Below are 16,727 nucleotides of genomic sequence, written 5' to 3'. Positions count from 1 at the left end.
TAGTTTCTGTTTCAGTTGGTGAAAGATGAAGGACGCCTTCAATTTCTTTCGGTATCTCTGTATAATTAATAGATAGAGTAACCTTTGGCGCAACACCGCTTTTCTTTATAATGTGATGCATTTTGTAAATTGTCGTTTTCTTTTGTGTCAATTCAGTTTCTTTGTTAAAAATATTAATTACATTCTGGAAATGCAATAATGTTTGTGCATCTGATTTTTCTCTTAGAATTAATTACTGTTTAAGATCTTGATTATTTAAGGGTTCTAGAAGTGTTTTTATTTCTTCAAGAGATAGTTTATCTTTAGTGCTAATGTCTGTTGTTCGGATAGAATGTGTTGTTCGTTAAGTAGAATAAAGGGTCTCCAAGTAATTTTTAAATGTCATGGAAAGATTGTATTATCTCCCATGAATATTTTTTTTTTCTTTGACAGGTGAGAGCCTAGTATTTTGTCTCAGTAAATTTAATTTCTTATTATTAATTGGGACATACTGCTCGTAAATAAAATTGACAGAAGCTTCATCAAACTCTTTTTTATCAATAGAATAAAAATTAACAATTTTCTTTTTCAAATAGTACGGTACCAAGGGTTGACCATTTTTTTCAATGTAGTGATCATACAGATTCTGTTAGTGAGATTTACGAAAGATATATCTTGCATAGTTTTTTCTTGAGATCTTTAGAGTAAAATGGTTTTAGATATACGTGCGGGATAGGCCTAGAGTCATTGTCGCTACTTTGTCCGCTGTTGATTCTTCTAACTACTCTTCCTCTTCTACATACTCCCTATCCACTACATGGTCGGATAAGTTGGATTCTTCGCCAATCAGGTTCGCTCGGTTTTCTGGAGGCCTGCTAGTTGAGGCTTGGTTGTGAAAATTTTGTTTTTTTATGTAACAACCTTAATTTCTTATGCCCTGGTCGTTCACAATTTCTATATGAGACTTTATTTCATCCTACCAAAGCAATCTCATCTTATTGCTTGTAACCATTGTTTTTTGTTGGTAATGATATTGGTGCTTAGTTTTTTCTTCTTGTTTTGATTGCTACGTCGACATCATAAGCTATGGAAAATGCTTCATTTGGAGATTTTGGATGTTGAGGTCTTATTCTTATTTTATATTCTCCTCTTATGTTTTGTAGAAAAGCATCAACTCTTGGTTAACTATCTAATTCTTGTCGAATATTTAATTCAACAGAAGATATATTTAATACATCTAAATGCTGACACTTATTTTTATTGCACTGGCTGTTCGTCCTTTCAGTTTTTGAGCAATGATGCCGTCCCTTAAAATTGGTCTTTCAATCGTATTCGTTCTAGTTTTTATATTTTCAAATTGCTGTATAAAGTTGTTAGTTCCATCAAAGTCCGGAACCAGGTTGATGGATGTTCTAAAATAAAATAAAATAAATAAGTTATTGTCACTAATTGTGACATTCTTAAATTCAACGCTTGTGTGCACACCCGGGTACCCGTGTACCCAGCACTGTGTATTTTTCCTTGTAACTGGATTAAAAAATTCCATTTCGGGCTTCCAAATCATCTTCATTTGGTTCAATTGTAACCGAATCGTGCATATAGGTTATTTGAGATTTTTTTACAAAAATAATCGTCTTTAAGTATACTTATTTACGGGAAATGGGTTGAGTAATGATAGGATACATGAAATTTAAGATGATAAAAACCTTTAGTGTTCACATTCTTGACATCTGTGTTCACACATCTGCAACACCGAAAAAGAAGATTTGCACAAACTGCAGGAATCTCGCAGACTGATGCAACACCTTCGTTTCTCCTTTTAAACGAGCTGCAGTATTTATATTGTTTTAAAAATGCGCCTGGCCCTCACTTCTGAAGTTGATTTATTGGAATAAATGACAAAGAAAAGATGGTACTCGGGTACCTTGCGTGTGCGAACAACGTGGATAAAGTTGGATGTGTACACAAGGGTTATAGCATCATTTATTGAAGTTCGAATATGAGATACAGGTCGTCCCTCCCGATTCTAAGTTTATTCAATTGGTAATATAAATTATACAAAATTCCTTGCTTTCTGCTCTCAAGCAGGAAAGTGTTCACGCTCGAGTCTGGACTTAAACTAACTTTTGATTAGCAAACATTTCCGTTCGGTATATTCAACTGCATGATGGAATCCCCTAGAATCTTAAGCACATTTTCTTGCGAGCTTCCTTTATCTTCCATTCCTTTCCTACATCATTGGTATACATGCTAGCATATTTCCTCCTCCCATTTAATATTCTACACTTTCTGTTCTCTTATTTTTCCCAATACACTCACCTCAAATTTTACCACAAATATCAGAAAAAATCAGCATCGACAATTCTTGTTACCTCACACTTTCATGCGGGAAATGGAAGTCTCCTTTTTTCTTACGTTATTCCAAATTTCTCTCGAACTTTTTCATTTGCAAAGGTAATTTTGTGGCGAACTTGGATATCGAAAGCATAAAGTCCCTCTTGTACGAGGTTTATTTAAAAAAGGTGACTTTCCAGATTTCGTGGGATACATACATTCGATTTTTGATTTTTTTGTTATGTTGGTATACATGTCCTCAACAAATGTGGGCATCATTTGTTATATTGCATACTTAGTTTTTCTTCTTTTTTGATAAACATAAAGGTTAGAAGTGTTTTGATGTGCTGACAATTTTTTGCTGTCGCAAAAATAGATAAAAAGAATATGTCTTCAATTTTGTGTGAAAAATAAAACTGCATACTCTAACGCACTTGAAATGTTGACTATGGCATTTGGCGAGTCTTTTAATAGCAAAAAAGTGTTTATAAGTGGCACAAGCTCTTCACAGAAGGCCGAGAATGCGTTAACGAAGACGACGGCCTTGGACGCTCCAGCACGTAAACCACCGATAAAAACGTTGTAGCTGTAAAAAAAATGGTTGTAGAGAATCGTCGAATCACTATTACAGAAATTTCTGAAGATGTCGGCATATCGGTTGGCTCATACTATACAATTTTACGGATGTTTGGGCCTCAAACTTGTGGCTGTGAAATTTCTTTCGAAATTGCTGAATTTTGGCTATAAAACCGCCGTATGAACGTCGCTCAGAAGCTGTTGAAGGACGTCAACGACGATCCGGATTTACTCTAAAGCATCATAACTAGTGACGAAACATGAGCAAATGGTTGTGACGTCGAGAATAAAGCTTAATCGTCTCAGTGGAAACATCCTCAATCCCCAAGACCGAAAAAAAACACGCCAAGTTCGGACAAATGTGAAAGTTTTGCTCACTCTTTTCTTCGTTTACACCGGCGTAGGCATCATGAGTTCTTTTATCAGGTCATACGGTCAATGAGGAATATTATCTTCATGTTATGTGCTGTTTGCGTAAAGGAATAGGAAAAAACGTGCGGATTTGTGACGAAACAATTCATGTCTTTTGCATCTCGATAATGCACCTGCTCACACATCGTTGCTTGTACGTGATTTTTTGGCTAAAAACAACATCATAAGCATGGCTCAGCCATCGTATTTACCGCACATGACGCCTTGCGACTTTTTCCTTTTCCCAAAACTGAAAAAACCCATAAAAGGATTACGTTTTTCCAAGACCATACCAAAAATCATTTAGGTCCTGATATCGCGGATGATTTTTATAGGTGTGCTGGCTTTAAGTGCAGTCACCAGCCTGCGTTGAGGTCAAAGCTCCTCCATTTTACCCTACAGATTGATTAAACCTTTACAACAACAAACACGAATCTCCCTATGTACTTTCGGTAGTAGAACATTCTACCTCGACCAAATGTTTCATGTTCCGTTTGTGTTCCATACCTACAAACTTTGAGTTTGAGTTTACTAGCGTATATACGTCCGGGGAGAGAAGGCGCTCAATCTTGAACAAGCCCTCACATTTTGGAAACGATTCCCGTGCGATTCTGTCGATCTTTTTCGACAATTTTCTAGGGTGGTCTGAAAACTAAGTCGCTAACCCTAAGATTTCGATCCATTTTACTAGCGTCGTAGTACTTAGGTTGTAATTCGTATGGCTTATCGAGGTTTCGACAAACAAGATGGCGGAGGTGGTCCAAACATTCCGACCAGGAATCGTGAAGGCTGGGGACACCTTTAAGGTACTGCGTACTGCAGAGTTGTGCGTGAATCTAAATTCTGACTGGTTAACCTCACAATCTTGGAGATCATCCTAGAAAAACGATACAACCATGGCCTTCAGTGCCCTGTTGACCCTTTCCGTCATGTTTGCCTGTATGTGGCAAACTGGCGTTGTGGTGTGAATGATATTGATGAACCGAACCATTTGTTTTAAAACCTTGTTTGTAAACTCGGTGCCGTTGTCGGCATGCACCACTTGCAGATCTCCCCAGCGGGATACCACCAAATCCTCTATGGCTTTTCTTATAGTGGAGCCGTTCGCAGTGCGTATAAGGATACACTTAATCCTTTTGGTGAAAAGTTTTTGTAATACTAAGATATACTTGTAGCCCACCTTGCTTTTCATGAAGGGACCCATGATATTCCCAGAAACCACCGTCCAGTTCTGTTCTACAACACGCTGGCCCGTCAGGCCGGCAGGACGAGCCTGCTCGACTTTCCATTTCTGACAAGGACTCTACGAATGGACAAACTGAACCAGGTTGTAAAACTTCCCCGGACAGTAGTAGCGGAGTGCTTCCCTTTGCAATGTCTCTTCGTTTCTAAGATGACCAGCCTGTGGCTGTACATGCGCCTCCTGCAATATCTATGACCTTAGTTCTATTGAAAGAACTTATCTTTATCCCACTAGGTCGGTCAAGAGAGCGTCCGTTACCGTATTCGGTTTGTGACGATACAACACCCTGTTTTCCATTTTCCAGCAAGGGAAGATTTTTGACCGGTCTTGAACCGCCTAGATGCTTCACAAATACCAAGTATCCTCTGTTTCAGCTGTGCTTGACAACTGAGCATCATCATTCTCAGTCAATATCGACAACGCATCTGGGACTTATTGTAAGTTACGCTTACGGTAAGTTACCCTGGCAGATGCTTTCCAAATTCACGAAAACCTCATATCACGAGCAAGCATTCGCGCTCGGTCACGGTGTAGTTCCGGCCTGTGGTTTATAAAGTCCAACTTGCAAATTTAATGACACCCTCTTCGATATCCTGCATTTGAGTCAGAACTACCCCTATACTAGTGGCGCTAGCGTCCGTCTGTAGGTTAAATGGGTTATCAACTACGCTCTTAAACTTTAAGTAGGAAATTATGAGTGCACCTATTAGAGCCCTTTTCAAATGGTCGTAAGCTGCCTGTTGCTCCTCGCCCCAGTGCCCTTTAACGATAGCTCGAAGCAATCAAGTTAATGGTTCCGCTACCGTCGTGAACTGTGGAATGAATTTCAGATGCCAGAAGGACATCCCCATAAACCCACGTAGCTGCCTGACCGTTTTTGGAGCAGGATCAGAGGTGATAAGTTCCACTTTGTCAGAGTCAAACTTGAAGCTGTCTTTATTGATGACGAACTCAAGATACCTAACTACTGAGCAACCAGATACACCATTCCTTGTGTTTATTATCAAACCCTTCCTAGTCACAATAAGTGTTCGTCAAATGATTCGGTTACGAACGTGATTCGGATGTCATCACCCGATCTATTATCCGTTGTAATGTTACTGAAACTCGAGTGAGCCCAAACGGCATTTTCTTAAACTCTAGAAACCCCCTACCGGCATTGTGAACACTATGGAAGTTTGACTAGCTTTTTCTAAGGTGCCTTGATTGAAGACCGCGTTCAAGTTTAATTTTGATGATCGGGGCGGATCATTCGCTGTAGGATTCCGCGATAATGCTCCAACCAACAACCTACCTATCTGTTGGCTCATTATTTCTTGTGCCTTAGAAGATAATATCCAGTATCGCTCTTTAATAGGTGCATTTCCACTTACATTAATTAAATGAGTAATGAGGTGGGTCGCACCCAGCCACTAAGACCCTTCTTTTCCACTGAACATTAGTTTAAAGGGTAGTGCATACCCTGAGAGTCCGACATAAATAATTTTCTGGAGTAAGAGAGGAATGCCAGGTCAAATTTACCCTAACACTCCAGCCCTAAGATCATCTCGGTATCAAGGTTTCTCGCTACCTTAACTTCAAAAATACGACTTTGAGTTCTAGCGGTGGCATTGGGGAGCTTCTTCCTAAACTCGATAGTCCTATAGGCTCTTTACGAGTTGCACCTAGGTTTTTTTTTGCGCCAAGCCTTGATCTATATGTCTGAACAACGCTGAAGCCAAATTTGGGTTTTATAAACTGCACCATTTCCTGTAATCTAGAATCGACTTGCTATTTGGTTTTTTCAGTTTTTTTCTGAGCATCCTGGTCTGAAAGTCCGCATTGGCTGCAACTTGGCTTCTTTGTTTCGAATGATACTATAGGGTTTGTTATGTTGACAAGGTTCGGCATTCCAAAAATTAAAGTATAATCAAGCGAAACACATGTCGAATTGATCGGATGAAAGAGTAAAGGTTTCACACGAGGTGCGAGGACTGCTCCAAGAACCCATAGCAGTGGTATTTGTAGTTATATATACATTACCGTCACGTGGCATTGCGACCGACGTTACATAATTTGTGTTTGTTACACTTGTTACTACCGCTGTGATTACTAGTCTGTGAAGCTCATTAAACTGTCTGCTACTAAGCAGAGCCACGGCCTTTAAGGAGTTCCATTCCCCTTTGCAATCACCCGCATCTATGTTTGCGGATACCGGAAGTATCCAAGTTTAGTGTTTCTAGACTGAAATTTATGTGAGAATTTTCGAGTCAAAGTCACGTGGCAGTAGGTGCTACCAGCAAGGAGGTCAAACCCGCCATGGACGCTTCCGTTATTAACCAGTTCTAGTAACGGGGATTAAAATTCAAAACAAAAAATTCTCAATTTCAAAATTAGCTTTCTGAAACCTCGAAATTCAGAATATATAAATTCTTGACATGAAAAGGAATTTAAAAACGTCTTAGAATACTAAAAATCAATGCATTCTAACACAGGTTTCGAATTCCAAGCTCATAAATCGCTAATATAAGAATTTAAAACAAAATTCAATCGTAACTTTGTATTCAAGTTAAGTATCCCATCTAAGAATAAACTCCTCCAGAGGAAAGCCAACCCATTGCAAGAAAAACGTAGTGTTGACGAACAAAGTACGGCAGGCGAAAGAATCTTTTTTGGGTCAAACCTGCCGTTAACTGAATAGTGAGCAAAAAGTTTGCCGATCACTGTTGTATACTAATCGGGATCAGTGTAATTAGAGTTTCAGATTCCGCGATTTTAAATCGAGTATTTTTCTCATAATTGTTTTTCACCTTAAATAAGTACATCTTGCCATTGCGCGAAGAGAAGAGTGAGCGATGACGTCTGTCTGTATGTCTGACTGTCCGTCCGTCCGGCCGTCTGTAAAAACGTTAAGTCTCGAAAAAATGAACGGATCAAATCCATCTTTAGCACACTTTTTTAAGATCCTAAAGGAAAGGACGAATTCGTTAACCAGCCATTTTTGATGAAAATTGTAAATGTGAGCGCATTTTCAAAATTTTTGAGTCCATTTTTCTTCTGAATTTGACAATTCTATGTACGTATATTTATAGTATTGAAGAGGACAAACAATTTATCCTTATGACTTTTTTATAAGAAGAAAATTCTCAGAGTTATAGCATTTAAAATTTTTTTTAAATGAACTGAAAATAAAAATTTTAAGCCAAAAACGCAAGATATGAAAAAACGCCAAGAAAAGAAATACATTGCAGTTCGGAAGCCCTACAAGATTATCGTAACAAATTTTAGGATTTTATTGGAAAATCGAAAATTCAAATTTTGATTGCACCAAAAATAATCAAAAATCTACGTCATCTGTCCTAAAGGCAGAATAGAGGAACAACTTCATTCGAAGTTGAATGTTTGACACGTTTGGCGTGAGTCTATATATAAAACTCTCTACCTGGGCTGCCGGCGATCTACTTTACGAATCTGCTCTGAAATAGATAGCCGCATGAAACTGGTAGCGTTGTAAATAAAGAGTCAGAAGACGAAATTCCTGACAAGCCAAAAAATATATCTTTTTTATGTGTCGTCCTTGACGAAAAAAGTGGACTATCGCTTATAATGCGATAAAACCCAACATTCCTAATCACTTATGACATTTTTTGTTGAAAATACTGAAGATTTATTCCTGCAGGATGAGTTAAAACCCGATTTTTAAATTTTACTCAATTAAGATTATTGTCGAAAAAACTGACCGTCAAAATTGGACAATTTAGGAATATTGTATTTTTCTCTCCGCAAAAAATGCCTGAGAGTCGTATTTAGAATGGTCATTAACGATTAGTTAACAATTACCATTATTAGAAATATTTAAATAAACAAATTATATTTTTCAGAAATACTGTTTTTCTCTAATTGTAAATTAATTTTACATTATAATAAATAGCTGCAGAAAAATAAAATTTTTTATTAGAATATTTACAATAATGATAATTGATAACTAATGCTTATTTTCCATTCGAAATGCTACTCTTAAGGGATATTTAGGCATTTTTAATCGAGGTAAATTTTTTTGTTGCGGTTGAGCTACTTATGAAAATAATTGGTAATATAAATTATTTTTTAACAATTAGCTTCATTGTCAAACTAAATATTTTTGTGTCTGAAGTGTAACTGCAATAATTCTGATGTAGACTGTAGTGGATGATGAACAGTAAATTCCCAATTCTTACACTTTGCGTCGCTCACTTTTTTAAATTAGCTAGTGCCTAAGGGATAATCAAATGTGCAGAATGTTTAAATCAGGCAGCTTTGGCAGAATCAAGTTGCAATTATATAATGGTGTACCAACATCTGCAGAAACACGTACTCGAAAGCTACAACGTTCTATGTCCAGTAGAATTGATGAATACAGTGAAAAAGTCAATTCTGTATTTGATTTATGCCCAGATGAAATTGAAAACTATAAGAGTGATATCGCAGGGGGATACGATCTAGAATTTGACGATTTAAATCGAAAGGACAGTAATGACTTTAAATTACCAGAAAGAAGTAGAAATAAAGGAAGGAATCTTTTTACGGCAGGTAATTACATCAAGCAGCTAGCTATGTCAAATTTGTTTCCAAGATTCTGAACTGCATTTAAATATTACCTATCTGGTCGTTTTTATGGTACATATTTTCGGATATGTTGAAAAACAACTGCCATAACTTTTATATAAATGTATTGTATAAATTGCAGTGATGTTGATAAGATCCGAGTTTTTCAATAGGAGGAGTTAATTCACATGCAACCAACATGGCATTTCCGTCCAGGAATAGATCCGCCATCTTTGCGCTTTAAAAATAACACTCCTAGTTTGATGAAATAACGCTGGGAGGCGGGCGAGTTCAGCCATGGTCTTAAAAATCCAATTTTTTGGAGACTCATGAACTTAAAATTGCTCTCCTGAAAATTTTAAATTTTGGACTTAGACCACTTGGCACTTAGGGGCCCAATTTCAGGAGTTCTCGATAAAATACTGGACTCATGATTATCTAATAAAGCAATAAATCATTGTTGTTGTTCCAGTTGTGGTCTGGATCTCCTCTTGTGAAATTGGATCAGAACTTATCTTGTAATCGTGGTTCGGTAGTCTTCTTTTCAAATACATTTCATGTAACTTAGTAGTCTTCCTAGAAATGTGATTCAGAAGTCGGGATTCGAACTTTGCCTGCTTGTTCACTCTGGTCGCTTTTCTGCGACCGTACATATATTGACTGCCGAGTGCTGCGACTAACTTAATTTTGCGCTTTTTAGTGCAAGCGCAAATTTTGATAATTAAAAATTTTTGTGACTTTTGTATATATGGCATGCATAAAAAATCTGATATTTATAACTTACAGGAAATTGCGGACCCATTGATGGATCTGAAGCAGGGAATGGAGATATTAAGAGTGAATAAAACCTTTCGCGGAATTCTGAGCACGCTTCTTTCAATCGGGATATACCTCAACGGAAATGAGGTTGGTATTAACAGCCCCAAAATTATACTAGCCTAATCTGTCTTAGATAGATAATTTTTCAGTGGCGGAAACAATAAGATAAATATCGCGTACTAAGAAGAAACTGAGATTTTCAGACTTGACATTTTGAGCACGTCATAGTTATTATATTTCTTTTAAACGTTATTTTAGGATCGCAATCTTGAAAAATTCATTTTAATTATATTTGAATTTCTCATAGGTAGGATTATCCTAATATGTTGGTTTTAAATTTACACAAAATATTAATTTTAACAGCAGTTAACAAACTTATTTGTATTGAAAAAAGATTTAATAAATTTCGACGTTAAAACAAGAGAAATAAAATTAAACTGATTTCCTTCCGATATTTTATCAGTGCTGTGCAAGCCCTCGAAAAATGATCAAGCAAGCTAATAATGATATCTCTTGGACATAATTTTTTTAATAAATAAAATAAACTTATAATGGTTTTATTAGGATATCTTCATTTTTCACCAAAATATAGTAATTTCAAATTTTTTATTTTGGCGTTTTAATTCATTAACGCTAAGGTGTTCCGATTAATACAATGCATTCTCTATTGCTGTTGGTATGATATTTTTTCTTGAAAAATTTAATTTTAAAATAAATTTAAAAAAAAAGAACACATGATCCCGCAGAAAATGCCAACAAAAAAGCGTACAGTCGTTTGGAACCAAACTTTGCGCATTGACAAAACAATAAAAATCTGAAACCCATGTCTTTTCATTTCTACGAAAGCTGCTTCCTAGGAATATGGAAAACAGTTAGGGCTTTAAAAAAATTTGATCTTTTGTGCCACCGTCGGTTTAGGCCTTCGATTTATATCAGCGAAAACTCTCGCAGCACAATAAACTGACAAGCTGATGGTCTATAACTCGGACTCTTCCAAAATATCCTCAAAAAGGGAGGTATTCATTTCACTTAGGTCTTGGGGCTTACGAATAACATGGATGTAATTGTTCCTCTTTATCCAGAAATAGCGTTCATTTCTCAGTCTTTAAACACTTTTGAGAACATGTGCGGGGGTTTTTATAACTTAAATATAATAGAAGAAAGTCAAAAAGATCCAGGATTCAAAATTTAACGTACGCAAAATTTTCAAAATTTAGTATTCAATAACATTATTTTCTTTACTTGTAGATTTACCACTTTTACAAGCATTTGTTAAATTTTTAAGTACAGTTGTACACTAGTAAACAAAATTAAAAATAACTATTACTTGCTACGTTCTAAATTGTAAGAATTTTCTGTAATTCTAATTTCAACTGCTGGTCGTTTTAGACTCTTTTCTAGTGTATTTCTATGCCCAAAAAGTTCAGGCATGGTCAGAAAAATGTGTAAACTAGAAGTGACATATACATTTAATCTTATAAAATACCAAAATCAAAATTTGGAATGTTCGATGTATTTCCAGTTTTAATTTCTGGCTCTTGGCCAGTTTTTACTACTGGAGTTTGGTCAGCGAAGAGCAGATACAAATTAAATAAGAATTATCTCTTTGAAAACAAGTAAATAAAATCCGCAAAAATGGAAAAAATTGTACCACACTTTTCTAATTATTTAATATTGAATATTAGCGTTTTTTGTAATTTAAATGTTAAAATTTGAAAATGAGCATTCATTCATCAACTGAACCATTTTAATTTCAAATCTTTTTTTAAACATTTCTTCTACTTTTTGTTAACACTTATTTTATTTGTAAGGGACGACTTTACTGCATCGATTGTCTCTGAGGAAATTAATTTTAGGTCTATTTTCATGGAAAAAGCAAAAGAAATAATGGTTTTCAGTGTTTATCGTAGCCAACGCGAAAAATTTCACACAATTTTTTTAACGAAAGTTGTAGATCTCATAGTGATAACAATTTTTGGTTGCATGTATTATTTTCCACGAGTGACAGTTTTCGAGAAAATTAGTTTAGAATTAGTGATACATCTAACTGTCCACGACAGGTCCTAAGTGACGACTAAGGACAGTAACTCACGACAGCAACCAAAGATTCCAATATCTCGTAGTGGCGAAAAGGCACCCCTGTGATTAAGTTCAAAAATTATGTTGGTCAAACCCAAACCCCTTTCTAACGTATCGTGCGGGGCGGAAAGGCCCCCCTGTGACTGGTACTGAAATAATTTTAGTCAAACCCATAACCCTTTCTAACGTCTCTTGGGGGCGGAATGGCACCCTAGTTAAAGGTTACAAAACTAATTTGAGTAAAACCTATACCCCTTTCTAACGTCTGGTAGGAGGCAGAAAATCAGCCCTGCGACTGGTTGCAGAAACAATATTTGTCAAACCTATACTCCTTTCCAACGTCTTGAAAAATAGGCAAAATAGGCACTCTATGAAAAAATTTTATGAATCAAAATTTAATCACTGCGAGGAGTACATACACTGATGTTAAAAGCGGTTCTCCCACACCGACCCCTGGGTGTGGAGGTGGGAGCAAGTTCGAAATCTTAAATGGGAACCCCTATTTTTCAGCATATTCGGATTCTTTGGATAAAAATGCGTATACTTTGTGTAAAACATTTTTCTCGTTTCGCGATAGATGGCGCTGTAATCGACGAAATTCAATTTTTCTTCATTTTACTGTTGCTGAGAAATCACGCTCACGATTCTGCAATATATTAACGATAAAAAATGCACCATTTTCATTGTGATATAGCTAACCACAGAAAAAAAGAATTTTTCGAATCGCTACAGTGGGTACGTGAACAAATACAACAAAATCCCTACTTTTTCCGTTATGTATTATTCTCTGACGAGTCGTGTTTTACGAACCATGAAATAGTTAATCGACACAGCATGCACTACTGGAGTTTTGAAGACCCGCAGTGGTTTCGCGAAGTCGAACACTTCAGTGGTAGCACGAAAAGTTCTTGATTGTGATTTCATTGGTCGCTGGATTGGTAGAGGCGGTCCGATAAATTGGCTACCAATATCACCAGATCTTACTTCACCAGATTTCTTTTTGGGTGTCTATCTAAAAGAAAAAGTGTACAAAGAAAAACCAACAACACGTGAGAACATGATTGACCGAATTACAAGCGCGTGTGCTGAAATTCAAGAAGATCCACTTCTCCGTTGTGTAAATTCATTTGAATTACGGATTAATGAGTGCATTGCAGCCGAAGGTCATCATTTTAAGCACTTACTATAATTAAAAGATGATTCCCTGAATACCTCGAATTCTGAGAGACGAGGGAACTCACGTTAATCAAGCACCCCGTCTACTTCGTTGTTCATGGGTTACGCTTAAAGTAGTAAATAGTTTTAAGACTAATATCGAGTATTGCAGAATGGTAAGCGTGCATTGTCAGTAACAGTAAAATCAAGAAAAATTGAATTTTGTCGATTACAGCACCATCTATCGCGCAGCGAGAAAAGTGTTTCAGACAAATCATACGCATTTTTATCCAAAGAAATCGAATATGCAAAAAATAGGGGTTCCCATTTAAGATTTCGAACTTGCCCCCACCCCCACACCCAGGGGTCGGTGTGGGGGAATCACTTTTAACATCAGTGTATGTACTCCTTATAGTCATTAAATTTTGATTCCTAACATTTTTTTATACAGTGCCTATTTTGCGAGAGATTTGAAAGTTTCAAGTTACAAAAATCACCCTATATAGGATGTGAATTTTTTGAGTAATGATTAGATGCAAAGTGGTTTACCAAGCCCACAGCGACATCACAGGGTTCTTTTCCATAGCCAGTTGATAAACAGTTCCACTTCTTATTTCAAGGTGAGTTACTCAATGTGTGATACTGATAGCAATTTTTAAAGTGAGCTACAGCTGCATCTGTTATTTTTGTAATTTCTTTCAATTTCTCAGGATTAGAATATTCCCTAATTTGCACCATGCTATCAATTGCCATAAAGCGTGTGCGAAATCATGCACAGAAAAACTCTGGTGTTAAATTTGTTGCAGGTCAAATTTCATTGGTCTTCCAATGAGCATTTGAGAGAATTTTCAGTCTTAAATTTATCCCTCTGAATGTAGTTGCACATCTGGGCACCTAGTCTTTTTAAATTTTTCGAAAAATAAGCGCCATTTTAGTCATTTTTAACTTTTTCAAAATTTTCTTTGTTGACTTTGAAAGAGCCTAGTTCTCCCTAATAGCTCCTGCAAAGGAAAGAAAATTACGTCAATTTTTTCCCAAGATAAAATTTTTTTTCGAAAAAATCTTGCATTTTTACATAATTCACCTCAATATCAATGTAGCCTTTAATTTGTAAAAGAAAATTTTGACCAAAAACAAAAATTACGTAGCTCAAACTGCCCGATGTCATATGAAATCGGACTTGTATATTTTGATGCGCTGATTACGAATATGCTAACTAAAATTGGCGAGAACCCGATTTTCATGGCGAAACTATAAAAATCCCATAAGAATTATAGCTTTTTGCGTTTATCTAACGCAATGCGCACAATATCACCAAATATTATAAACAAAATTTGTAGAGCTAATCCAGTTACACATATTTGGTTCGTAACATTTTTATCTACGAGTGATAGTTTTCGCGAAAATTGGTGATGCATTGAGTATCATGAAAAAAACCTTAAAATCAAGGTTTTTGCGTTTACCTTAGTTAATACGCAAAATTTGTAAAATAATTTTTAAAAAAGTTATAGATCCTCGTCAAGACAAACATTTTTTTTCCTGCGAGTTATAGTTTTCGAGAAAATAATTGATACATCTGACGAAGTATAACAAATATAAGTGCAATAAGCGACAGGTATATCTCTACCGTCTACGTTCATAGTACTTGCGGGAGTGTGTTTCATGCATGCATTCATCATTCTCGAGGTTTACTTCACCCGAGTTCTAACCAAGATGGATGAAACATATAATATTTTCAGATTGAATATGATTCTTCAAAAAAGAGAAAAAACACTTCAGTGGCTAAGAGAAATCGAACTCATTCCAACTGAACGATTTTGCTCAAAGCACAAGAAGAAGATAACTCTTTTGGTATCTTAAATGACTTGCGGCCAGTTCTTGTGTTTTACAGCATGTAAGTATCGTCCCACAAATAACGTTACAGAAAATACGTGGTTTGAGAGGAGCCACATTTCTACAGCTGCAAGTGTGCTGATTTGCTATTTTTTCGCTGTAGACTTCAATTTTGAATTTATGTTCATAAAAATGTCATTTTACCATTTTTCACGTGAACAATGCAGATCTCAAATGTATGGTATCTGTCGTTTTTTAAAGAAGGTAACAGTGATTAGGGTCGTTTTTTAGGGTTTTTGGAAGTTATTGAATATTATCATGAGTTTAGGATTTCGACTTGGAATTTTCAGAACGGGATTGTGGTGACGAGGTTAAAAATTGCATTGTTAACGCAATTATGCAGCGACTTCATATTATTGTTGGAAAAATTCAGGACTGAATTGTTAAGAATGTCGTGAATGATCAATATAGTTTAAAAAATAAAAAAATAAAAGCGACTTCTTTCTGCCTATAAATATCTGCAATGTACATTTATTTACATGATACAGCCCCCCCCCCCCCCCCCCCCCCCCCCCCAATTTGTCAGTACTTTGCACCTGACTAATATATCATTATGTATTTTGGGCCTCTGAATCCGAATCTGACCTCAGAATTTCCCCTACTCATCAGAAATTTCCCCTAGCCTACGAGAAATGTGTAAAATGTAGGGTTTTCTGGATTCTCTTATATTTTTTTTTTGTGGCAAGCCAATGAAAAAATACACCATCTTTATATATTTAAAGTTGGTAAATTAATGTTAGTACTCAAAATTACTTTGCAGTGCCACAAATTTTACCCTGACCTAGGAGAGCAAAAACTGAGAAACTGTGGAGTAATTTGAAAGTCAAATTTTGACTCAAAGACTCGAAAATCGTAAAAATATCACATTTCAGAAACATACACTCGCATGACATCTAAAGTTTGTTTTAATTTTTTACTATTTTTGTAGGCTAGATGAAAATAAGGTGAATATAGAGCGCCACTTGATTTCAAAATCAGCGACTCCTAATGCGTGACAATACTACAGTGGATCATCAGCTTTCATGTCTAGAAATACAACTTGCATAAACCCGAAAAATTTGGTCAGTTTTTAATTGTTTTCTCCAAGCGAGGAAAAAAAGGGTGACTTTTTGAGTAATTTTGAACACGCATATATACATATATTCGGTTTTGATTCCTCTAGAATCAAACCGAAGGGCCTATGACAAAGCCACCGAACGCGTCCTCGGGTTGTGGATAGAGGGTCCCTGTACCAAGGGTTTCTGCTGAATATGATTACAAAAATAAATAGGCAGTCGCGGACAATTGTCCAGGGGTGATCCCGAAGGAATTAACCCCCAAGCGTGGACGAACCCCTTTCCCTAGCTTCTCGTGGGAACAACAATGACAACACCAAACATAGTTGTAGTAAGTGCGGTTCAAAACAACAGAACGCGCAGGGCTCCCGGCAATGGGTCGGCCAACAATGCCGACCAATCTAGAGCTGGGGGAGCCAATGAAAATGGATTCAATGCGATGGATCGGCGGGATCTCGTGACCTTTGGGTGGACGCAGCAACTGAATCACGACTTGCTAGACTGCTACAATGCGAGTATGGCCCGTGAACGGGGTTACATGGCACGGCTGCATGCTCTGTGGTGCGAAAAACACCCGGAGCTATCGCACTTTTCGCAGCAACGTCTGCGAAACCATGCTG

General features: G+C 36.6%; 1 protein-coding gene across 2 annotated transcripts in view; it reads left to right on the top strand.

The window, feature by feature from the left end:
* LOC117177864 (FH1/FH2 domain-containing protein 3) overlaps positions 1 to 16,727 on the top strand; it is a 917,724-nt gene that overhangs the window by 789,395 nt on the left and 111,602 nt on the right. For both annotated transcript variants that reach the window (XM_033368897.1, XM_033368896.1), the window contains exon 13: positions 9,893 to 10,012. In XM_033368897.1, the coding sequence (XP_033224788.1) occupies positions 9,893 to 10,012 (120 nt within the window). The remainder of the gene's footprint in view (positions 1 to 9,892; positions 10,013 to 16,727) is intronic.

Source organism: Belonocnema kinseyi, chromosome 8 (assembly GCF_010883055.1).
Source record: "Belonocnema kinseyi isolate 2016_QV_RU_SX_M_011 chromosome 8, B_treatae_v1, whole genome shotgun sequence".
Lineage (NCBI taxonomy): Eukaryota > Metazoa > Arthropoda > Insecta > Hymenoptera > Cynipidae > Belonocnema > Belonocnema kinseyi.
The sequence above is the reverse complement of the archived record's forward strand: the minus strand, read 5'-3'. Positions and strand labels throughout refer to the sequence as shown.